At 41.7% G+C, this 26,160-nt stretch overlaps 1 protein-coding gene across 3 annotated transcripts in view; it reads left to right on the top strand.

Annotated features, from left to right (window-relative positions):
* LOC5571728 overlaps nucleotides 1–23,437 on the top strand; it is an 84,318-nt gene extending 60,881 nt beyond the window's left edge. For all 3 annotated transcript variants that reach the window (XM_021845032.1, XM_021845033.1, XM_021845034.1), the window contains exons 8-16: nucleotides 12,451–12,839; nucleotides 12,898–13,003; nucleotides 13,067–13,456; nucleotides 13,522–13,726; nucleotides 20,887–21,094; nucleotides 21,157–21,699; nucleotides 21,758–22,078; nucleotides 22,136–22,473; nucleotides 22,536–23,437. In XM_021845032.1, the coding sequence (XP_021700724.1) occupies nucleotides 12,451–12,839; nucleotides 12,898–13,003; nucleotides 13,067–13,456; nucleotides 13,522–13,726; nucleotides 20,887–21,094; nucleotides 21,157–21,699; nucleotides 21,758–22,078; nucleotides 22,136–22,473; nucleotides 22,536–22,885 (2,850 nt within the window). In that variant the 3' untranslated portion in view covers nucleotides 22,886–23,437. The remainder of the gene's footprint in view (nucleotides 1–12,450; nucleotides 12,840–12,897; nucleotides 13,004–13,066; nucleotides 13,457–13,521; nucleotides 13,727–20,886; nucleotides 21,095–21,156; nucleotides 21,700–21,757; nucleotides 22,079–22,135; nucleotides 22,474–22,535) is intronic.
* The last annotated feature ends 2,723 nt before the right edge of the window (nucleotides 23,438–26,160 follow it).

Genomic DNA, 26,160 nt, shown 5'->3' with positions numbered 1-26,160 from the left:
GTTATATACACCAAATCCAGTGGAATCATTTGTTTTTGACCCGTCTGTGTAAAACCTTCTATCGCAGCTGACGTGACCGAACTTGCTTGCAAAAATTTTTGGTATTTGCTCCGAACGAGGCAGATCTGGTATTCCACGGATATCTTGCTTCATGGTCAGATCAAAAACTACAGCGGAACTTGAGAAGTCAGGGAAGCAACCGTGATTGGAAAGATTCAAAGAAGGGTTAACCTCCAGAGTCATGTACGCGTAGTACAATGTCATAAATCTTGTTTGAGGATTTCGTTCGATTAGCTTCTCAAAATTTTAAATTACCAACGGGTTTAACACTTCACAGCGGATGAGGAACCTTAACGACAATTCCACGAACCGATCTGATAAAGACAGTATTCCTGCTAACACCTCTAAGCTCATGGTATGAGTCGAGTTCATACAGCCTAAAGCGATCCGAAGACAGCGATACTGAATACGCTGGAGCTTCAGAATGTGTGTTTTCGCGGCGGATTGGAAGCAAAAACTACCGTATTCAAGAACCGACAGAATCGTGGTGCGATATAGCTTTATCAGATCATCCGGGTGGGCTCCCCACCATGTTCCTGTGAGTGTACGCATGAAGTTGATTCGTTGTTGGCACTTCTGATACAGATATCTAATTTGTTTTCCCCAGGTGCATTTAGAATCAAACCAGACCCCTAAATACATATGTGATAAACCTTGAGAGAGTTCCTTACCCATGAATTGAAGCTCTAGATCCGCAGGATTACGCTTCCTAGAAAAGACAACTAACTCAGTTTTCTCCGGAGAGAATTCGATACCCAGCTTCACAGCCCATGCAGACAAATTGTCCAGAGTATCTTGCAACGGTCCTTGCAAATCGTCCGCCTCTGGTCCTGTGACAGAAACAACGGCGTCATCCGCAAGCTGTCTTAACGAGCAATTTCTCATGAGACAATCATCAATATCTCTTACGTAAAAATTGTAAAGAAGAGGACTTAAACACGAGCCCTGGGGGAGACCCATGTAACTTATTCGCAAAGTTGTCGAGTTTCCATGTGAGAAAAACATATGCTTCTCAGACAGCAAATTGTACAAGTAGTTGTTCAAAATCGGGGAAAGTCCACACTCGTGGAGTTTGTCTGAAAGGACATCTACGCAAACTGCATCAAAAGCCCCCTTAATATCCAAAAAGACTGAGCCCATTTGTTCTTTTTGAGCATAGGCCAGTTGAATTTCAGTAGAAAGCAACGCAAGACAATCGCTCGTTCCTTTGCCTCTGCGGAATCCAAATTGAGTATCTGAGAGAAGGCCATTCGATTCAACCCATTTGTCCAGCCGAAAGAGAATCATCTTCTCTAACAACTTTCGAAGACACGACAACATCGCAATAGGACGGTACGAGTTGTAGTCCGAAGCAGGCTTTCCTGGTTTTTGGATGGCAATAACTCTCACTTGTCTCCAATCATCCGGAACAATGTTGCTCTCCAAGAATGCATTGAATAAGTTCAACAAGCGTCTCTTTGCGACGTCTGGGAGGTTTTTGAGCAAGTTGAAATTAATCCTGTCCATACCTGGGGCAGAATTGTTACATGAAAGGAGAGCAAGTGAGAATTCTGCCATCGAAAAAGTTGAGTCCAGGAATTGAATCCTGAGAAAATTGAGAGAATCTCTCACGTATCGCTCTCTGTAACTATCATAACATGCTGCACATTATGAGAGACTGTTTATCGTATACTACTACAAGTTTGATCAGATTGGGGGGATAGTAGTGCATGATAAAACCCCTCTAAACATGCTCCAAGCCTGGGGGATACTGTTGTTATTGGAAGTTCGTGGATTGTATATCGTGCCAGTAAAGAAAAACAACTATCCCCAACGGTAAACTAGCGAGAAAAATGGATTTATCATCGCTCTCTCGTTGGGGCTCTCGCTCGCTGCTTCCATTTATCAGACTTGTTACACCTTGCGATACAATGACGATCGTGGACCGCAACAGATGGGATGTTTTTCTTTGCTTGCTTTGATCGTGCTTCATTCTCAAATGAGAGCGAATTCTGCAACGCCTGGTTGAGTCCATTTCATTCCTTTCGTCTGGATAATCTCGTGTGATCGTTTGCACTTGGACAGAATCCGGGCAAACTTTCTTGGCGAAGTCGAATATCCATCGAGAAGAGCTTTCACGATCCTCGTTTACCGATTGTACGTTCCGCATTCTTCTACCGACCGTCCACAAGGTTCGCATCGAAGTTTCCCGTGATAATCCGTTGACGAAGTTTCTCCAGTAACCGCGTTTCTTCGCTTTCACGAGGCTCTTGAACTTGCGGTCAAGAGAACAATACCGATCGTAGTTATCGCGCGTACCACGTTTCCGATATTCTTTAAACGCATCTGATCTTTCGCAATAGACTCCGGTGCATTCGCCATCCCACCACGGGGTGGGCGGCCGACGTCGTACTGAAGATCCTGGAACCGGTTTACGCTGAGCTTGAAGAGCACTGTTTATAATCAACGCGGATAAGAATTGATATTCTTCCAGCGGTGGAAGTATATCGACCGATTGCTCACCTACGGAGATCGCTTCAGCGTATTTTCCCCAGTCGATATGCTTCGTGAGGTCATACGCTACGTCGATCTGGTGTGTTCGACACGAATTATTGGTAACTGAAATTTTGATAGGCAGGTGATCACTACCATGGGGATCCTGAATTACTTTCCACATGCAGTCCAATGATAATGAATTCGAACAGATTGAGAGGTCTAACATACTTGGGGGATCTGGAGGTTTTATTCGTGTTGCTTCCCCAGTGTTCAAGATTGTCAGATTGAAGTAGTCGCAAAGATCATATATTAAAGTTGCGCGATTGTCGTCCCTCGGTGACCCCCAGGCTGTACCGTGAGAATTAAAATCTCCTAGGATCAACCATGGCGCAGGCATAGCTTCGCATATTGCCGGCAAGGTCTCTGCGAGATACTCTAGCATTTGGCGGTATGTATACACTGGCTATGCTGAGGCTTTTCCCTCGAGCTGTGATATGACATGCAACTACTTCAATGCCTGTCATCGAGGGGAAGTCGATTCTGTAAAAGGAGTGGAGCTTATTAATCCCCAAGAGCACCCCTCCATATCCATCCCCTCGATCCAGACGAATAATATTAAAATCGTGGAAAGAGATATTTTTATCAGAAGTTAGCCATGTTTCACAAAGAGCAAATATGTCACAGCGAGTGCTGTGTACTAAAATTTGAACGCCTCCATATTTTTTATAAGACTTCTACAATTCCACTGTAGCACTTCGATCATATCTCCGACCTCATTGGATAAGTTAGCCATCGAAAGATATGAACGAGTCAAGAATCGGCCACTTTGAAGCTATTTGCTTTAGAAAAGGTTTCACCAAAGAAAGTGCCATGTTGATTAGGTTTCTCGTTTCGGGTGAAATCTGAAACATTTCGAAGATGAAATCCACTATCCCAGAAAGAGTCAGTTTACCGGAAGCACTGTTTGGCTCCTGCTGACGAGTTGGTTGAGTTTCTGGGCGAAAAACTGGGGCAACTGGGGTTTTAGATGTTCCCGGAAGTGACGGAAATTCTCCAGCTGAAAATTTGAAACCTGGAGGTGAGGATTTTTTGGTATTTCCGCCATTTCTTGATTTTGCCAAAGGGTTTTGAGGAGAGTTTTGAACAACAGGAACGTTCTGAGAAGCCTGTTGCTTCAAGTGCCGTTTTGTAACCGCACGCTTCCTTTTCGTTCCTGTTTCAATTATGGTATACTCTTCCCCATCCTCAGAGTCATCGCATTGATCATTATCCGGCAGGGATGCGAAGATATTGTTACTGGTTATAGAGTGGGCCGATGGAACAACAGTCGGAGCGATCTTTTTCAGCATATCTGCATAAGATCGCCTAGACCGTTGTTTCAGGGAGTTTATGGTATGTTTCTCCCGCTCTAGGTACTTCGGGCATGCACTGAGCTCGTGAGGAGCTTGGCCACAAGAGGTACATCTTGGCTCCATATTGCAGGAACCATCGGCATGTTGTTCGCCACACTTACCGCAGCGTGGTTTGTTGCTGCAGTAAGGTGCAGTGTGGCCCAACTGCTGGCACTTTTCACAGTGCATAACCGTCGGTACGTAGAGACGGACGGGTAATCGAAGACGCCCAATCACAAGGACGCTTGGTAAGGCTGATCCGGAGAAGGTCACACGAAACGAATTTGACGGCTGTTTTGAGCCATCGGGGAACACTTTGTTCATTTGATTTGCATCAAGAACAGGGGCTAGCGGAACGGCACGATTTTTTAAACCCACCAGCTCCTGACATGATGTCTGCGCGAGTCAAGTTATGCTCCGTGACCACTCCATAACATTCGACCTCTCGACTGGGAATGTAGACTCTGTACTCCATCAAAAAGAGCTCAAAGGCAGCAATTTTATTCGCCTGGTCGCGGTCACCGACTGTGACACGCAACTTATCACGGCTGGGTGAATCTATCTCGAGGATACCTCGAAACGATTTTGCCAGATCCCTTTCAATTTGAAGTTTGTTCAATGGTTTACCATTCGCTTTGGGCCGAAAGAAAACCAGAAAGGGACCCTTAGATCCGGGTGGGTAAGCTTTATGGCGGGGGGGCGCCGGGTTTGAGGAGGAACCAGAAACCAGAAACGCATGGGATTGGCTTAAACTGCCGGGCAGACCAGAATTAGTAACCATTTGCTTTTGAGACGAATGCGGTAAATCATGAAGAGAGGGATTAACCGTAACATCTCCTGACAATGCAGTACCTGAGTGTACTGGAGGCACAGATGAGGGAGATAAAGGAGGAGAAGGAGTATCATCATCGATGGTCTCCATAGCCTCACTATGTTGGGTTTTTAGAATTTGAGCTATCTGACCCAAAACTAACTCATCGTCAGAAGAGACTAAATATTCCGGCGAGCCCCCGCCAGTATCATTTGGTTCCATTGCGGAGCAATTTTTGCTCTACCGCAAAGGAAGGTCAACACTCTAATGAGCAACTCTAACTCTAACTTCACTTAATTTAATCACACTGTTTTCAAAGGAATTAAATAAAAACCAACTTACGTGCTATAACTAGTATGGCGAGAAATTCCTAATAGTGTAAAATAAAAAAAAAATAAAATAAACAAAAAAATATTGACGAAAAAAAAATATATAACGAAAAAAAAATTAACAAGAAAAAAAATTAACGAAGAGAAAAAAAATAACGAAAAAAGTATTTACAAAAAAAAAATGTAATAATAAAAAAAGAGAAAAAAAATATATATATTTATTTACAAAAAAAAAAAAAAAATAAAGCGGAAAAAAAAACTAATTAATTGAGCAATAAAACACTCCGAGACCACTGTGTCACACGGTGTGTAAATATTACTCCAACAAAATGTTTTGAAAAAATTATCAAAAAATATGCCAATTAATTGAGCACTTCGAGACCACTGTGAGAATATCACTCTAACAACGGGGACTAACAGCAACCAAGTAATGCGGATGGTATGGAACTGGAGAGGAACAATACCTACAATCTCCTTTCTGCTGCTTTAGCTGCGAGGACAGATGTACCGGCGTGGTGCGATCGTCTATTTCTGCAGCTTGTTTTGATGCGATGAAACGATGACGCCGATCGCCTTTGTTCTGCCACGTGGTGCGAATTAGATGGTGCCTCTTGTGGTATTATTGCCACCGATTAATGCTGGTGGTGATGTGGTTAAAGATGTTCAGTCTACCAAACTGGGCTCGGCCAATGGTAGCTGCTCCTTGTGCGGGTGCACTATCGGCAATATGCTTTCCAATCGTAGCCAGGAAAAAAAACCATATACTTGGAAAAAACACTGGTGAACTTCGGTTTCGGTATGTCACAAAGCGCGATAGTCGACTGACTCGGGCGAGCACTCAACCAGGAATGTACATACTAGAGATGGTCGGCCCATGGGTTTTCAAACTCAAAACCCTACCCGAACCCGAATCCGGCTGGTTTTTGTTTGAAAATTAGAAATTTTTCTGATCGGGTTTGAAAGGTTACAAGATTATCGGCTATGGGTCGGGTTCGAGTTTGAAAAATGTCAGGTTTTGTCGGGTCTGCGTCGGGTTTAGTGAGCATTGTGAACAAACTATATTCATCAGAAATGATAAGTTTGCCATTTTTCAACTCGGGTTTAACTCGGGGTATTCTTTCAAAACATTTTCTGGTTTCTGGTCGGGTTCGGGTTTGAACAACATTTTTTTTCGGATTAGGGTCGAGTCTGGGCTTAGTGTTAAGATATTGTTTCGGGTTCGGGAAGGGTTAGAGCTTGAAAATATAAAATAGCTCGGGTACGGGTAAGGGATATTTTGATGAAATATTGGAGGAATCTTAAGAACAATATATTGTTGTTTGTTTTTATAAACATGAACTGAAGAAAAATTTTACGAAGTAATCCTTTATGTTTTTCAGTGGTATTCATTTAATAATTTTGGGAAGTATTATTTTATATGATTTTTTAATGGACCTTTAGAGAAATTCAGGGCTGTATCGTGTGTGATATTGTTAAATGTATGCTTGATGGAACCCTAGAAAATTTGCTTTGAGAAAACCTTTGCTTAGTTCCTAATCCTAAAGCAGTTTATTTGAATAAAAGTTTCAAGTAATTTCATGAAGAATTCCTAAGAGAGAAAGGGTACCTGTAGAAATGCCTAGAAGTATTACTAGGATATTATATACTGGTCAGAGTTGCTTAATATCAATCATATCAGGTCTGATGGCTGATGGTCTAAAACTATCACTATCACTTGCGAGCTTTCAATATCACTTTGATTTGACAACCAGCAGCAGTGATGCGACATCGCACTGTAGATCATAATCACTGCGGAATGAGTGATCACGTGGTAATTATCTATGCTATTACTGTTTTTCAGTGATTAACAAACAACTTATCTGCAACACTGTCAAAAATATCGTACTGATAAATTGCCATTTTAAATGCTTAATTTAAGGCTTAACTTAACCCATCAGTGATATCCATAGCACAGCGTAACAAAAATGACATTTTTGTGCGTGTCTCAAGGATCAAATTATGTGTCTCTAGTAGATTTGGGGTTGCTGAATCTGGTGCCATTCTCAGAAATGTTCCAGCACGTCACAATTTTCAGCTACAGGTCGCCAAAGTTGTAAAAAACACTGGTTTTATTAATGTTTACATGAAATTTAAAGTACAATTTATCATATTTTTTGTAATCTAATCCACCATGCATGCAAAATAGAACTTGAACTTTCATTTCAGACATAATTTGATTGAAATTGCGCGATTAAATTTCGATTAATTCGATTTTTTCAACATGCTTGCAGTCTCCATACAAAATTCTTCGTTTCTTCTATATGGAAAAATACAACAATTCTCTAAACCATCAAAAAATAACTTTTCCGTATCGAAAGTAATACAAAATTTGATGATAAGTATTGTTATACATATAAAGTTTGAATTCTGTGGCAAATTAAGCCAATATATTACCTTACAAGCTGGCAAACTTGCATGCAAGTTGGCTGAAATAGTCAATTTTTGCATTTTCAACAGTCAATACCTCAAAAACTAGACGTGCTATGATATTTCTGAAAACGGCAATGGATTCAGCAACCCTTAATCAAGTGAATAGCGGTATTTTGGTGCTGGAGACAAAAACGTGTTCCGCAGTGTAGTCTATCGCCATCAATGCACTTGTTATGGAGTAGACAGCATGACATTGATATTATGTAGATTGATCCGAATTGTATCGCAGTTGGCCTGTACAAATCAGCAAATTTTAAGCATTGATAGTGACAGCGAGCAACTCTGATACTGGTACGTCAAGAAAAAAGTTTGAAAGAATTCCCACATGGTTCCTAGGAACAATTCCCAAAAATACTAAAGTGGTCACACTATTATGGGTCACCTTGTCACGATTATTAGTCACTTTGTTTTGCGTGCAATTTAAATGGGAATGACCCATAATAGTGGGTGACCCAAAATAGTGTGACTACCTTCAAAGATGCCTAATCACCGTTTTGTCTCAAATTCCGAACAGACTCATATTCTGAACACTCGGTTTTTGTATGGCGATTTGGTTGAAATGCTTCGCTGAAATATGTCATCAAATTAACAAGAAATGGCAGACAATTGCAATTCAATTTAAACAATCCAATCTATTTGAGACTTCGGGAGAAGTGATGATTCGCTAGTTAAAGGTCAGTAGAACTGGCTCAGATAAATTTATTTGCGAAATTATTCATTTGAATACGATTTATCCCTGCTGTTCGGAATTTGAATCAAGGTGTTCGGAATATGAGACAGAATGAACTCAGTGTTCGGCATTTGAATCAAAATATTGTTTCATACTTTGACATAAAAACAATACTAAACAAGTTCATACACGTTTTTATCGGCACACTCAACAGCTAACAGTCAGACTTTGCGAGAAAATTGAAATTTTCACAAATATCATCTGATTTATGCAAATGAGATGCGTTGAAAGTCACTGGCCTTAAGTGTTCAGAATATGAGTCAAAACGGTATTTCTACAAAAGAGCTCTGTGTATTTGGACCAAAATCGATTGGATCATTTCGCTGCAGAAACAAAATAAGTTGTATGCTTTTCGCATATAATCCAGTAGTTGCTAACTAGCGGGAGGAAATCAGACCCAGGAACCCCTACACGGGAGCAAATTTAGTGGTAAAAATTACTATTTTAGCTGATTACGCCCATTCTTGAAACTACCATGGAATTTCAGACCAATTTACTATGTTTACGGTACTTCCGTTATACGCATAATTGTCCCATGTTACTTTTTGTGCATTTTGACTTTTTGTCATCAAACAGTTTATCTTTACGTATAGTTTCAGAAAACACCCACCAAAAATTAACTTTGTTCGGAAACTCAATGAAAAGCAAGCCAAGTCATTTTTCCCATTGTTGAATTTTCACGCATAACTGTCCCACAACTGTATTTCTACGCATAACTGTCACACTATACAATTCGCTGCGCTAAACTCGAGCAAAATATACAGTAGGCAGTTTTGAATTAGCTGGTATTTGGGAAAATCTTTTAAACATCTTTTTATGTTGGCTTTACACCCCATGTGGAACATAACCCGTTTTATGTGTTTGAATTATCGGGATGCATTCATCATTCATGCGAGCCTGACGTCAAATTTGATTGAAATTTTCAATATCAAAATATTATTTCATATCCGTTTTTCAAAGAATTTCTAGTTTTTGGAACCGCGGTCATCGATTAGAAATTTATCATAATTTTGGATTCATCACGGGAAGTACTGAAATAATCCCACGTGAAGAATCAGTAACCACTTTAATTTCAAGTGGCTGGCTTGTGATAAACCAACTTTATGATTTACTAAACGAAGTCTAAATAAAAATAGTTCGACCGATATTGGATGACTTGGCCACATGCTGGGTTGTTCCGAATACCGATTCACTGGTGGAAGTTGCCATTATATTGGCGAATCTGAAACCTGCAAGTAAGTAAGTACCTGAAATCTGAAACTTTGCGACATATCAATGTCAAAGGTGGTTCAAATCAAGTCTTAAGGTGGTTCAAATGTATTTGAATGACTTGACCACATGTCGGATTGTACGGAATTGCCGGTTCCCTGGGGGAAATGGCCACTAAACTGTCGGTTCTGAAATCTAGTTGGCAACATTAAACTTCATAAATTCCCAAATCAAGGCTAAAGAAGTGCAACTCAAAAATTCTTGGATGACTATAACATGCCAGGTTGTTTTGGATACCCTGTTCCCCAGAGAAAGTGGCTATTATATTGGCGGTTCTGAGACTTGCGACATATCAAGCATGATGAATTTGCAAATCAAGTCAAAAGAAGAATAGTTCAAGAGGTTTTAGATGACCTGACCACATACTGGGTTATTACGGATAACTGGTTCTTCGGTGCAAGTGGCAAATATGTTGGCGGTTCTTAAACTTAATTTGCGATGTATCTAATATCATGATTTTGCAAACCTAGTCCAAAGAAATGTCAAATCGTGTGATGATTTGTATCGTGAATGTTGAGTTAAATATTAATTCCGCAGAATAACCCTGAATTCGCAGATGAGTTTCTGTCAAGCCTGTAGCTGGAAGAGTCGATATAGGAATTTATTACATCTTATAAACACTCTAACTTACTTATCCACTCTTTCTGTCACTAACCCATACATTTTCTCATTATCACACATACAGAAAACTTTGCTTTCCATCCCATACTATAAAATCGTATTTCTTCACTTCCCCACACGTGGATCCGTTTGGCACATGTCACTTGAGCCTTCATTAGGCGCCTTAACATAGTCTTGAGTTATACGTCCCCTACATTTGGTACAATATATACGTAAGAACGGTAATCTACAGCAGTACCCAGACAACCAGAAATCGCATGAAAGTGCACGTTACAACTCGTTTATTCATACTAATTACATCAAACCCGCACAACACCGTGGATAAACTCGTCAGATTGATGAGTTTCCTCGCATAAACCACTTCTTTTCTGAGTTCATTTGAACATTTTATTTCGTCTCGTACACTCGTACAAAGTAAGTCGAATCAATCCGTAGCAGCTGTCAAATCAACATTTGTTATCATAAGTTAAGTCGCATTAGATCACAGGTTAGTTCGGTAGAATATTTATACACTCGCATTGTATGTTATTATTCATCACATAATATATGCACGCATATCGCCTCCACTTTTGTACGTAGAAGGCCTTTTCGCGACATCTTATAAGTGAAATTTTGCACATATAAAGCCTCCAGGTGATATTGTTATACGTACATTTTGGTTGTCTGGGTATGCTTAGCACATAATTGGTCACTACTTTCAGTGGGACTGTTATGCGTAGAAATTCGCCAAAAACCTCGTATTTCTAGGCATAACAGTCCCACTTTGAAATTCGTAGCTAAATTTACTTTATTCCCATAATACAAACTCTTGACTCTAATGAACACACTATTCTTTATACTATTGTAATGATTTAAATTTAATTTACCACACACCTGGTCAATACGAGGCCTAAATGTGTTAAAATCTTCAAACGCGTTTTTCTCGATTGCATATTTTGGAACATGGGACAGTTATGCGTATAACGGCAGGATACATCCCACCACATTACTGGTACATTTGACAGAAATTATTTACAACAACCTGATTTAGACAACAGACATTGTAAAATCAAGCGCATTTATGCTCTGCTGAAAATTGCCGCTTAAGGGGTAAAATGGTAGTTTTTACCGCAATTTTTTTTTTTGCGTGTAGGCATCAATCAAAAAATTTGATATCAATTTTTGAGTTCGACCTCCACAACCACCCCGTAGTTTCCCTGGTCGAATAAATACGTATTGCATAATAAATTGCAATACATTGCCAAAAATCTAACAAGAGTATCAGAGAAAAGTGCGCCAATCAAAATCCAAACACTGCTGAGAAGTCGAAAAAATTTCCAACCCGGAAAGATCCTCGACCGGTGGGATATAAACCCACAACCATCAGCTTGGTCTTGCTGAATGTCTGCGTGCTTATTGTTACGGCTATTTGGGTCCCTGTCGACAAATTGTTGAGATCTAGGGGGATTAGGGGCATAATGAATGTACGGGGCGAAATGGACACTCTGAGAATATGCATATTTCATTGAAATTTTATACATTGTATAAAATCTGTGTTGTATATATTAGCTGTTTGACGGTATAAAAATTTTTGTTTTGCTACAATTATCCTCTGATATTTGACTTTATTTTTTCACAGCTTCAAATTGATTTATAAGCAAGGTGTGGGGAAAATCCAACTTTTGAGCAAAATAAGTAATCTAGAGAAGTTTTTTATTGCTTATATGATAGAGGGTGGGTCCATTTTACCAATCAGAACGTTTGACTTAATGAAGTTTTTACAAAATTCAACAAAAGTGTTCATTTTGCCCCGATACCTTTTTACCACCCATATTTTCGATCAAATTTTTCATCTCGTTTTTCTGAAATTTGATATAGTTTTTCTCATCATGAATTAATTCAGCACGTAGTACTAATTACGAATTTTAAAACCATCCGAAAGTGACTGAAAAGTATTGCCATTTCATGGTCTTAAAATAAGTAATTGCTTAATGTGTCCATTATACCCCTAATCTCCCTACATACACACAAAGGAACCATCCTTAGAGCATATGTAGAGATTTTTGTTCGATGGCGCGCAAACGCTGATCGGACTTTTTTTCAAAAAGTTTTTCCTTATTCTTTACATACAGAATCAGGTTAAAACAATCAAAGTTGAATTTTGTTATTTGCTTCTTGCTATAAATAAAAAATTATTATTCCCAAATGCTGACACGTGTCCTATCGTTTCTATATTTTTGATTTAAAGTGTTCCCAAGAAGAGTATGGAATACGCGAATTACAACTCTTTTTTTTCTTTTCTTACCACCCTTTTAGAATCACCTGACCGAGAAACACATCCTTCGCATTCCGGCGAACATAGCCCAGCAGCAGGACCAGTTTGCCACACTGCTGGAGAACTGTCTGTCTACCGAAATTGACCTGATCGTCGAAGAGCACATGAGCAAGTATTCGATTCCCATGTGCACGTACGGAGTCGATCGCCGACTGTTGAGTGAGATCGAAGAAGTCAACCGCCATTCACGTGTTCTGAACGAAAACTGCGCCAATTTCTCCATTACGGACCGCGTGAAGGAGTACCTCACTAGTAAACGGCGGAAACCGTTGGTGATTTACGGCAAGACCGGTGCCGGGAAGAGCGTTCTGGTGGCGAAGATCTCCCAAAATATCCATACGTGGCTGCCGGATTCTCATTTAGTTCTAAGGTAGATGAATGAAGGTTCTGTTAGTCATAATTCAAATTCTGACTTCTATAATTTGTAGATACACCAATCTGACGGCTATGAGTTCTGATGTCACTTCGCTATTAGGATCAATCACGGAACAAATTTCAGTACTAGTGAAAAATGTACCAACTCGTTGCCATCATGTAAGCACACAATCATTCACACAATCAGATAGACATTTATTTATCCCCATCTTTAATTTCCAGACCATTGAATCATACTCGGATGCTCTTAAACAACTGATTGAGAGCACGAAACAGCAAATCACAATTCTGATCGATTCCGTAGATAGTCTCCGGGATCTAGACGAGCTGGACTGGTTGCCCCTCGAACTATTGGAAAATGTGAAACTAGTACTGACTGTATCGTCCAGCTGCACCAGTCACGACCAGTTCGGAGCAGATGACGCTGTACTGAAACGGTTGAAGGAGAAAATTGCCGATGCCGAAAGCTTTCTGTATTTGACGCCTTTCACCCAGGAACAGTGGGAGGATGTGTTGTGCTTCGGAGGAGGAGACATCTACTCGGCGAATGGCGCTCTACAGTTACCTGATAGCTGGAAAAAGTCTGATGAAAAAATCTCGGTCCAAGCTAAGGTTAGGCGCCGGAAGTTTTTATGTGCTGGATTAGAATATTAATATTTTTTCTTGTTTGCATACAGATTCTTTGGTGGCTTGCTTGGCTTGGAGTAACAGAATTAGCGGATACATCGGTGTCGCACATCAGCGAGAAGGTGTTCGAGATTCTAGAGGTAAAATTCACTGGAGATTTTATCAGGTTTATTATGTCGGTGCTGCTGGCGGCGCGCGAGGGTCTACTCGAAACGGAGATTATTACGCTTATTAGGAATTCTAGTTTAGTTACAGGTAAGCTAATGGTATTTTTTGGACATTCCTTTGACTAATTGGAGAGAAAAAAACATTTGGAATAAGTACAGCTCAGCATTTTATCAAAAATATGATAAGTTTGGAATAACAGACCTTGCATCTTTGAATGACAGTTTTTGATAGGTAGGACCTATATTTATTTCCTGAAAGTGTCCCCTATATGGAATCAATTTTGAAGACTTTAACAATGAAAAGTGATCAAATCCTACGCAATAGCTGTTCAGGCTTGATAGGAAACTTTTAAATGCAAAGATGGTTCATTGTGGGATTATGGCATTACCTCATAATCTTGTTCGTTTTTAAGAATATTGCCTTTGTCTAAAGCTGACCAACTACATCCCATGCGATACCAAACACACAAATTGTGTGAATCCGTAATAAATCTTGAATTTCTAACTCTCCATCATAATTAATTGAAATCTTTAAATAATTTTCTCACTCACTTCTCAAAATTTGTTGAGGGGGGACAACGAATGGTTGTTCGGTTGACGCACGATAAACCATGGGGATTGTTCATAAATTCCATAACGCCAAAAATGGTCATTTTTGACACCCACCCACCCCCTCGTAACGCTTTTTGTATGAATATTGCATGTTTTATGCATCAGTGAGGTATCATTGATGGCTCCTTTCCAAAAAATCACATGTTTTGTCAGTCCTAAAAGAATCAACATAAACACTGGACACTGGACGCCATGGTGAATCAATGTTGGGTAGCTAATTATTGGTTCATTTCACCCCCCTGCTGGTTAAGCCCTACGCTCGCCAAATCGATACGCACTTGATCCGCCCACCTAGCTCGCTGCACTCCACGCCTTCTTGTACCAACCGGATTCGAAGCGAACACCATCTTTGCAGCTGCTGCCCATCGTATCCTTCCAGCTTTGGCTACCTTCTGGATACTGGGTTCGCCGTGGAGTTGGGCGAGCTCGTGCTTCATCCTTCGCCGCCACACACCGTTTTCCTGCACACCGCCAAAGACCGTCCTAAGCACCCGACGTTCGAAGACTCCAAGTGTTTGCTGGTCCTCCTGGAGCATCGTCCACGTTTCATGCATGTAGAGGACTACCGGCTTTATGAGCGATTTTTATATGATACGTTTGGTGCGGGTATGAATCTTTTTTGACCGCAGCTTCTTGTGGAGGCCATAGAAGGCCCGACTTCCACTGATGATGCGCCTCCGTATTTCACGGCTAACGTTATTGTCAGCCGTCAGCAAGGATCCAAGGTAGACGAACTCGTCGACCACCTCAAACGTATCCCCGTCGATCGTAACACTGCTACCTAGGCGAGCCCTGTCGCGCTCGGCCCCACCACCTAGCATGTACTTTGTCTTGGCCGCATTCACCACCAGTCCAACCATTCCTGCCTCGCGTTTCAGGCGGGTGTACAGGTCTGCCACCTATTCAAATGTTCGGCCGACAATGTCCATATCATCCGCGAAACAAACAAGTTGACTGGATCTCGTAAAAATCGTACCCCGGCTGTTGAGCCCGGTTCTCCGCATAACACCTTCTAGCGCAATATTGAACAACAGACACAAAAGTCCATCACCTTGTCGTAGTCCCCGGCGGGATCCAAACGAACTGGAATGTTTGCCTGAAACCTTTACACAATTTTGCACACCTTTCATCGTCGCTCTTATCAGTCTTGTGAGTTTCCCGGCAAAGCTATTCTCGTCCATAATTTTCCATAGCTCTACGCGGTCGATACTGTTGTATGCCGTCTTGAAATCGACGAAAAAGTGATGCGTTGGGACCTGGTATTCACGACATTTTTGGAGGATTTGCCGTACAGTAAAGATCTGGTCCGTTGTCGATTGGCCGTCTACGAAGCCGGCTTGATAACTTCCCACGAACTCGTTTACTACAGGTGACAGACGACGGAAGATGATCTGGGATAATATTTTGTAGACCGCATTTAGAATGGTGATCGCTCGAAAGTTCTCACAATCTAACTTGTCGCCTTTCTTGTAGATGGGCCATATAAGCCCTTCCTTCCACTCCTCCGGTAGCTGTTCTGTTTCCCAGATTGTGCCTATCAGCCGGTGCAGACAAATGGCCAGCCTCTCCGGGCTCATCTTTATGAGTTCATCTCCGATACCATCCTTACCAGCAGCTTTATTGTTCTTGAACTGGGAAATAGCATCCTTAACCTCCCTCAAAGTAGGGGCTGGTTGGTTTCCATCGCCCGCAGTACTGACGAAGGCATTTCCTCCGTTGTTCCGTTCTTCATTGCCTGTGCTCTCAGAGCCATTCAGGTGTTCGTCGAAGTGCTACTTCCAACTTTCGATCACCTCACGCTCGTCCGTCAAAATGCTCCCATCCTTATCCCTGAATATCTCGGATCGCGGCACGAAGCCATTGCGGGATGCGTTGAGCTCCTGATAGAACTTACGTGTTTCTTGAGACCGGCACAGCTGTTCCATTTCCTCGCAATCCGTCTCCTCCAGGAGGTGTTTTTTTTCTCCCGAAAGATGCGGGTGTGCTGTTGCCGTTTCCGTCTATAACGATCTACGTTCTGCCGGGTTCCTTGCTGCAGCATGACCGCCCGCGCTGCGTTCTTCTCCTCCAGAATCTGCCTACATTCCTCGTCAAACCAATCTTTCCGTCGAATCCGTCCCACGTACCCGACGTTGCTATCAGCTGCATTAATGATGGCTGCTTTCACTGTTCTCCAGCAGTCCTCAAGAGGGGTTTCATCCAGCTCACCCTCTTCCGGTAATGCAGCCTCAAGGTGCTGCGTGTACGCAGTTCCGACATCCGGTTGCTTAAGCCGCTCTAGGTCATACCGGGGCGGCCGTCGGTACCGTACGTTGTTGACGACGGAGAGTTTTAAACGCAGTTTAACCATCTCCAGATAAAGAATAGAGTCGATGTTAGCGCCACGATAGGTCCTGATGTCGATAATGTCGGAGTGCCGTCCATCAATAAGAAATTTGCGATTCTGTCTGCTTTGGTGATCTCCAGGTGTATCGGTATGGAAGGCTGTGCTGGAAGTAGGTGCTACAAAAGGCCATATTCTTGGAGGCGGCGAAATCGATTAGTCGTTAGCTGTTTTTGTTCGTCAGCCAGTGGGCTCCGAACTTTCCAATAGTCGGTCTGAACTCCTCCTCCTGGCCAACCTGAGCATTTAGATCTCCTATGATGATTTTGACGTCGTGGCTTGGGCAGCTGTCGTACTCGCGTTCGAGCTGCGCGTTAAATGCGTCTTTATCATCATCAGTGCTTTCGGAGAGAGGGCTGTGCACGTTTATTATGCTGAAGTTGAAGAACCGGTCTTTGAGCCTCAACTTACACATTCTCTCATTGATCGGCCACCACCCGATCACGCGCCTCTGCATATCACCCATCACTATAAAAGCTGTTCCCCGCTTGTGTGTGTTGCCGCAGCTCTGGTGGATGGTATGGTTACCTCTTAATGTTCGCACCATTGATCCCTTCCAACACACTTCCTGCAACGCTGCGATGCTGAATCCACGGTCCTTCAGCACGTCGGCGAGTATGCTTGTGCTCCCTATGAAGTTGAGAGATTTGCAGTTCCACGTACCGAGCTTCCAATCGCTAGTTCCTTTACGTCACTGTGGTCTTCGCCTATTGTCCCGGTTCGTATTCTCTCGTTGATTATTCGTCGGTTGATTTTTTTTACGGCTGGCTTGCAGGGCCTGACACCGACCCGCTAGATTTACCCATAAATGTTCGGAAGGCCATAGTGCGCAATTTGGCTTAGAGTTCTTCTCCGGCACTCGGACGATGATCAGCCGCCCCTGACATGGGGAACAGATGCTCTAATAAGCTACACCCTCAGAAAAGAGGCGCCCGCCTTCCCTGTCAGCATACGACCAGAGTTCACACTTACTCGTATCTCGGCCAGTACCACGAGGAGGTATGGATAGGAGTTGCTTGGCAAGAGGCTAAGGAGCACACAAAGGGGTCTATTTTATTCCTGCAGGTACGCGAGGTAATGGTACGCCATGCCCAGCCATTTACCGTGCTATTAATTTTCCAACATAAATTGTTAGAATAATTCAAATTTATCTGTCAAATCGTACACTTCAGGTTAATTATCAGAACTCTAAGTGTGAAAGACTTCCTGTAAGAGCTGTTCCTCAAGGAAGCATTTTGGTACCAACATTATACAATATTTTCACATCTGGCTTACCTGAGTTACCTCAGGGATGTCAAAATTCTTGACTTGCGGATGACACAGGCCTCTCATTCAAAGGACGAAGCCTGCATGTCATCTGTAGTAGATTGCATAAAAGTTTGGATAGTTTTTCTTTATACTTGCAAAAATGGAAGATTTCTCCTAATGCTTCCAAAGCTTATCTTATAATATTCCCACATTAACCAAAAGCTCTTTATTTGAAACTTTCAAGTAGGCATGTTGTCACGATGAGAGGGGTTCTTATCTGAAACCACGGTAGACATAACAAGGTAGGCTATTCCCACGTGTAAACAACGATTTTCCATCAAAACATGTGTCGTCATTCCTATCGTCAAGCATGAGGCCTTGAGGATAGTAAAGGAGAGCAGGCCTTGCTTTCTTTTGCACTCGTTCGAGTTTGCAATAGGAATGACGTCACTGCCAAATGTCATTTTTCGGAGTATAATACCTTGTTTCTTTTTACCGTGTCTGAAACGAGACTCGCGAAGACGGTTTTCTTTTTCTGTGATTGCTGAGTTTTTTTTACTTATTCCACTTCATGTTTATACCAATCATGCGCAAGCCGTTCAAACCCTCATAGAACCTCTCGGCAAAAAATGATTACGTTTGCATCACACCGAATCATATATAACCTTTTGAGTGAAATTTCAGGCCAGCAAAAGTTGCAGGCATTAAATATAACTAATCTTGTGTTTAGCTTTATCAGCAACTTTGGAAAAAACTGCTCATCCGACTGAGGTTTTTAATACCAGTTTATTGTGAATACAATACTTTTCACTTTTGCAGCTATAAAAACGGCCGGCTGCATTTGAAGTTTCGTGACAGCGGAATCTGGGCGTTTTATATTTTTCCTTGACGTTAATATTTTTCCTCTTCGCGAGTCTCTCTCAGGTTCTTATAAATTGGTCAGATGAAGTTAAGTATCTACGGCTCATGCTAGATAAAAATTTAACTTTCAAAAATCACATTGAGGGCATTCAAGCCATATGTAACAAATATGTAAAATGTTTTTATCCCCTTATTAATAGAAAATTAAAATTTTGTCCTTAAGAACAAGCTTATGATCTTCAAGCAAATTTTCAGGCCAGCCATGTTGTATGCTGTACCAATATGGACTATCGGTTCTAATACCAGGAAGAAAGCTCTGCAGAGGAAATAAAATTTCGAAAATGATTCTGAAGCTTCTTCCCTGGTACATTACCACCAATGAGTTACGTAAAATATCGAATGTTGAAACAATGGAACAATAGTCAAATAAAATAATTAATAATTTTAGACAAAAATCGTTGCGATCTTCTTTTGCCACGATTAATGCGTGTATATTTAGGTTAAGTTAGGTGAGGTAAAATGAAACATTTTTTTTCTCTTATAAACATGTAAAATCAACTCATCTGTAAAAAATATGAACTGCTACGGCAAATGAAATGTAATATATGTTAACAAAATGTTAAAAAAAACATCATCTTGTTCACTAAATTAGGATGATAGTGTTGTCTAACACAGAACACTCAGATATAAGAAATAAATGTAATGTTTGGAATGATCTTCGGCGGCGCGCAGGAGAATGGTGTGTGGCGGCGAAGTATGAATCACGAGCTCGCCCAACTCTGTGGCGAGCTCAGTATCTAGAAGGTGGCCTAATAATAAACGATAACAGCCCTGTAAAGATGGTGTTCGCTTTAAATCCGATCGGAACAAGTAGGCGTGAGACTATGCCAGTAAAGTGGTTTGACCATGTGCAACAGGACCTGGAGAGCGTGGGCCGAAGTCGAGGATGGAGAGAGGCGGCCATGAACCGAGTGAATTGACTATATACCTATTGTTGGCGAGATTTTAACAAGTTGATTGATGAAGGACCACATAAATAAATGAATTAATAGTGCCATTCACATGTCTGAAAAAGGACGTCAATCCGATGATTTCAAACCATACCATGCATAAGGTTTTTCACCAGGAGTATAATTTGAAGCATATTAAGTAATTTCTTGCAATATAGGGTCATTTACAAGTACTTCCAGGATGTTCTGGAGTCAATGCTGGTACCATGGAAAAGGACTCAAATTCAATGTCAAACCATATCATGCGACATATACATCCTGAAGGTTTATTGTTGGGAGTATAATATGATGCAAATTGAGTAATTGCATGCAGTTTAGAGTCATTAACAAGTACTAAGTATGTTCTTCTAAATGACCCTCTTATATAAAGTACTTCCGGCGTAAAATCTTGAAGATTGTAGTGGTGCATGATATAGTTTGCAATCATCTGATTAATGCTACTCTTGAAGATTGATGTGTCACGTAGTATGGATAGCAATTATCGGATTTACGTACTTTTCCAGAGTCCCGTGATCAGGGTATTGCGGAATTACTTTTGAATTGCACTTTGTTGTACACAATTACTCAATATATATCCTAAAACCTTTCGACAAAGAAACTTTCATACAAAAAATTGAACGGTTCCTAACAAGGTTTAAGAATTCTAGTATGAATTGATATAAACATTATAGTTCTACCGGTTTGAGTAGTATTATTTTAGTGTTCATCTTAAAAATTTTCATATAATCTGCAAATGTTCATGGGCTCTCTTTAAATCCTTCATCAAAACGGCTAAACATTTGAAAGAATTTTGTTTCCTTCATAAGAATAGTAAGTAAGGTATGGGAGATGGAACTTTCAAACTGTTTTTTTTTTTTGCAATTTTAACTGTTCTATAATAATGCCATCTTGAATTGAAAACATGAAACCGCAGATCTTCAGTTTCATGTTTTCAATTCTAGATGGCATTATTGTAAAGCAATTAAAAAAAAATAAAGTTATATCTCCTGTACCCCCGCGGTGGGTTGAAACTTTAAATCCAAAGCATTGATTTCAAAATTTCATGTATTTTGGGCTGTTTTGTAGGCATATTTTGTTGCATGGTTCACTTTTTTTTCTTTATGATTATTTACCAAAAAACCTTCATATCCACAGGGTCCACCACTAAGTTATGGACACATTTTTGCTGGAAAATGGGACCATTATTTTTGCACAACAAGAATATTATCGTTGTGGACAAAACGCTCAGAGAAGTAGCTAGGAAGCGATATGAGAAGGACATCCAGCTCGCGCACAAAACACTGTACGACTACTTCGAGAAGCAACCGGACTGCTATACCGATAAGAAAGGAAAGGAAAAAAGGTAACTTAAGAACTATAATTACATTTTATGATGTTTATCGTAACTGTGGGTTATCGTTTCAGCTTCAACATTAGGAAATTCATAGAACTCCCATACCACAAGTACAAGCTAGAAGCCAGCGCAGCATCCTTTGCCTCTTCGTCTTTCCTCACCGATCTGAGCTGGCTTCACGCAAAACTAACCGCTACCGGCTGTGTTCATTTGTTGAATGATATTTGTTTAGTTAACTTAACGGAAAATGGCGACAATCCAGCGCTGGGCCATCTGCTGGTGCTGAAAAAGTTCTTGGAGACTCACTTCAAGGCTCTGAACTACGATGGCCAGCAGTTGTTTTCCTTGTTGTATGTGTACATGGAGACTGTCGATCCGAGCTTGACTGGGAACGAAGTGTTGAAGAAGTGGCGCCAGTTCATCGATGCCAGTCCAGTAACTTATCTACAGAAGCTGGAATACAGTGAACCGAGTGCAGTAACGGAAGAAGGCGAAGTTGAGAAGACAGATGCTCCAGTGGGATATGATCTGATAATGAACCTGAATATTGACGGATTCTTCGTAATATCTCTAAGCACTGAAAGAGAGGAGATTTGTGTATGGGATGTTGCAAAGTAAGTTATGAAGAAATTTTCGAGTTAAGGGATTATCTTATACTGATTTACATTGCAGGTGCAGTAAAGTACGCACATTGTTGGGAGTGCCACAGCCGTCAGCGATTTGTCCAGTCGGCGAGAATGGTGTTGCTGTATTGTGCAAACGGGAGATCAGGATCGTTGATCTAGACGAGGGAAAATTCAAGGTCACTCTAAAGGGTGTTATGAATCAAAAAATGCCGTACTTTGGCTTGCATGACGCGTCACATCTGGTGTGCCTGTCAAGAAATCGAATGTATGTTAATTTGATGAACATAGAATCAGGAGATTGCGTTACGACATTCAAGGCCGGTGAGGACAGGTTCCTCAACTCGTTGTTGGTGTCTGGTGATGGCAGGTAAATGTTTGTTTTATTTTTGAAGAATGTTCCATACTAAACACTATAATTATGCAGAATCCTGGTGTGTGGCGATGAGACTCAAAAGCCGTTCCCGTTACTCGTATGGCACTTATCGCAAAAGAAGCTGCTCTACGATCTTCGAATACCCCATCATGACTTCATCACCTCATTGTCGGCCATTACACATGAAGGATCGTACGTATGTGTGGTGGCCAAGGAACTTGCCGAGCCCAGTCCCAATTTCATTGTGGTGTACGATCTACAAAGCGGTACGCTGTTCAAAAAGTGGAAACCATCTTGTAACACCGTTTCGTTAGCCATTTCCCAAACGAACACGTGTGTCATTGCTGGCTTGGAGGATGCCCGGATATTGATATGGGACTTGGTCACAGGTAAAGTGCTAATAACATTGTATTTTTTTACAAATTTCAATAAAATCCATTATTTTCCGTAGGAAACTGCCGATGCACATTGACTGGACACAGCGCACCAGTGACATTGTTGAAGCTCGATCCAACAGGCAAAATACTGCTGTCCGAGGATAAGGAAGGACGGGACATGTCCATCAGGTTGTGGGAGCTGGACAGTGGCAAGTCACTTGCCGTCTACACTCCAGAAGAGAAGATCACTACTTGCGAAATCTTGAAAGGGGGTCAGTATTTGGCGATTGCACTGGAGAACAAGGCTAATGTCATTACGCTGAAGTTGCGGGGAGGAAACGTTCCCGAACCGGATAAAGCCATGGAAGCGATTGCTTACGGAAAACAGGAAAACTGTGGAAAAGTGTTCGATTTGAAGCAGTAAGACGTCGGAGTCTGAAATTTTGAATGCTTTTTTTTTCATATTTATTGCTGTATGATTTTATGCCCACCATTTTGCCATACTATATCATAGGTATGATTAGGTATAACTGCTCCATCGATTATGTGATGCTCTTTTTTTCATTCTTTTTTTTGAGTCCCTTACAGGAATCCTGTTTGAGTTGAGTTTGGTCACACAATCAAAGGACCAAAGGACTTGCTATTGTTAGAAGAAGAAAAATGTGCAAGTAATAGTACATTGCTTTGCACTATGATCGTAAGGATGTGTCGTTGGTTGTTCGACTGTAGTTTCTTGTTGATGTTGGATTGGCTTTTCAGTCTTGACAAAATTAAAAACTGTTATTTTATTTTGTCCAACGTTTCGATCCGTTTGAGACCTTATTCAGAGAATCATTTGTTACAGTTCTTTTGTTATGTGTGCTATCGGGTCTTCAAGCCATCTCCTTTGCATCGACGTGTTAGCTGCTGTCACTGTCTTTTCGCAGGCCAGTCTACGTAGCTATTGATGTTTAGCCTGTCGTCGACCATTAATCTGAGGTGCTTTAGAGAGCGCTTCGATAAGTGTCCTCCGACGTTGATACTGCGAACTGCTGAACCGCCTTGCAATTGCTGACCAGCAACACCTATGTATTGTGATGAGCCAACTACAGCTTGACTCCAGTCATCCACGATTCAATGATGTCTTGCGATTCCGTCATCAGCATCTCCACCTCCTCCACAGTGTCACCAGTTATTGCAAGAACGACGTCATCTGCGAACCCGGCGATCTCGAATCAATTCGCCAGTGTCAAGGTGTAAGCACTCCATCGTGCATCATATTCCACAGTGTTGGATCAAGTATAAATCCCTGTGGAACATCCGCCGTTATTTTGGCTGACATTCGTCCCTGGCTTGTGTCGTAAACCAGTACCCGGATCTGAAAGTTGCTTGCTGAGCTTTACACGCATTCTGTGTAAGGCTACAGCGATAGCCTCCCAATTGGCCCTGCAGAATACGTTCTTAACATCTATCGTTACCACTGCGCAATATCGATTGCCTCTCCTGTTCTGCTTGGACGCTTCCTCCGCGCACGCGATGACCGTTTGAATAACATTCATCATCGAAGTCTTTTTACGGAAGGCGCAGAAGCTGGAGTTGCTTAAACCGGAAAAACCGCCAGGAGATCCTGCTTCATATTGACCAACATGCTAGCTGGATACTGTCAGGTAACTGGCTTTTCGACAATTCGTTTTCGCATTCCGTGTAGATCGTCAGCCTACCGACGATGACCTTCTCCAGAAGTTTACTAAGATTATCCAGCTAGCATATTGGTCTATATGAGGGTCGTGGGTTCGAATCCCACCGGTCGAGGATCTTTTCGGGTTGGAAATTTTCTCGACTTCCCAGGGCATAGAGTATCATCGTACCTGCCACACGATATTACGCATGCAAAAATGGTCATTGGCATGGTAAGCTCTCAGTTAATAACTGTGGAAGTACTCATAAGAACACTAAGCTGAGAAGCAGGCTCTGTCCCAGTAGGGACGTAACGCCAGAAAGAAGAAGAAGAATTGGTCTATATGAAGAAGGATCTCATAATGGTTTTATTTTTTTTATTTATTATAGAGGTTTTAAATCGACCGGTTCATTCGCCTCTGATAATGGTTTTCATGATTTTAACAGCAACATCAGCTTCTGCACCTTCTATCTGTCTGAGAAGCAGCCTTCCGGTAGACACTTTTACAACGCTGTCCTAAATGTATCTTGGAACGCCAAGATTGTTGCCCTTAGCGCATCGTTAGGGATACCTCCTGGACCGGGAGCTTTGTTCGGCAGATATCGTAATTTTACCATCCTCTGCATTACACAGCATGCACCTGGTTGTCTTCAGACAGTCCCTGCGAACGTCATCACATTCCCTGCAGTATTCGAACCTGCCTGGGCCTTTGCAGTTTATTGTCCGGTGGCCGAAATCCATGCATCTGAAGCTGCTTTCCGCCAAATTTATCTCCCGAATGATCAGTTTTAGCGGGCGATAGTAAACAGTAAAGAACGATCATTCCACCTTTACTTTACCAGCTTCGAGTTTTTTTGCTGCTGCGACTAATCGCAGAATCCTAACCGGATCTTCACTATTTGCATACACAGATAAAAATATTTAAATTTCAATGTAGCGTAAACAGAAGAAGATATACTGCTTCGCGACTAAAAATGGGTGAACCAACGTGCGAAGTTCGATTTTTGACCAACTTCGCCGCGTCGCAGCTCGATTCTCAATAGTGCGCATAATGCACACGGCGGAGGGCATAGATGCGCTCTATAGCGAAGCGACTCGCGACGCGGCGAAGTTGGTCAAAAATCGAACTTCGCATGTTGGTTTACCCATTTTTAGTCGCGAAGCAGTATAGTAAAAGTAAACCAAAATCATCTATTGTTACAGCATCACGTTCAATTTTCAACTAAAGATGCTTGAATGTTACATGATCGTGTAAATTTAAAGTGCATTCGATTGAAAAATAAGCGATTTGTCGTTGACAGCTCCAAATATGTGCATGAAAATAAACTAAAATCTACAACATATTTTTAGCTGTGTACCCCCGTACGCTTTTCTCGGCCGGATAGACTGCGGTGCTCCATACAGGTTTCATTTAGACAACAGTGTCACATCGTCTTCTGTTCCCACGGGATAAGACTTTCTAACTTGCCTCGTTGCCCTGCGATTTCGCGACAAGCTCTCGATAGGCCGAACTCTTGATCGACGAATCATCTTTGAGCTTAAAGAGCATATCTCCTTTCTGTGTGCGCCTGATTCTCATCACGCTTTCAACCAGCATCTTCAGCTCTGGATCCTTCCTCATTCTCCTGAGAATTGCTGCGTAGGTTGTCTTTTCGCTTGCTTCAATGACAAGAGCATCGTCCTTGAACCTGTCACGAGGTGTCCATTCATTCATTTATTTAGTTAACATCTAAACCGATAAGACTGAATCAACAATTTCATGCCACAATATTCGGTTCGTGGCTGCTTCTCTCCATCCTCGGATTTGCCCTACGCTCGCTAAATCGATGCGCAATTGATCCGCCCACCGAGCTCGCTGCGCTTCATGCCTTCTTGTACCCACCGGATCTGACTCGAAAACCATTTTTGCAGGATTGCTATCCGGCATTCTTACAACATGCCCTACCCATCATATCCTTCCAGCTTTGGTCACTTTCTAGATACAGGGTTCGCCGTAGCGTTGGGTGAGCTCGTGGTTCATCCTTCGCCACCATACACCGTTT

Source organism: Aedes aegypti, chromosome 2, assembly GCF_002204515.2.
Source record: "Aedes aegypti strain LVP_AGWG chromosome 2, AaegL5.0 Primary Assembly, whole genome shotgun sequence".
In the NCBI taxonomy this organism is placed as follows: Eukaryota; Metazoa; Arthropoda; class Insecta; order Diptera; family Culicidae; genus Aedes; species Aedes aegypti.
Note: the sequence above shows the minus strand (reverse complement) of the source record. Positions and strands in the feature narration are given on the sequence as shown.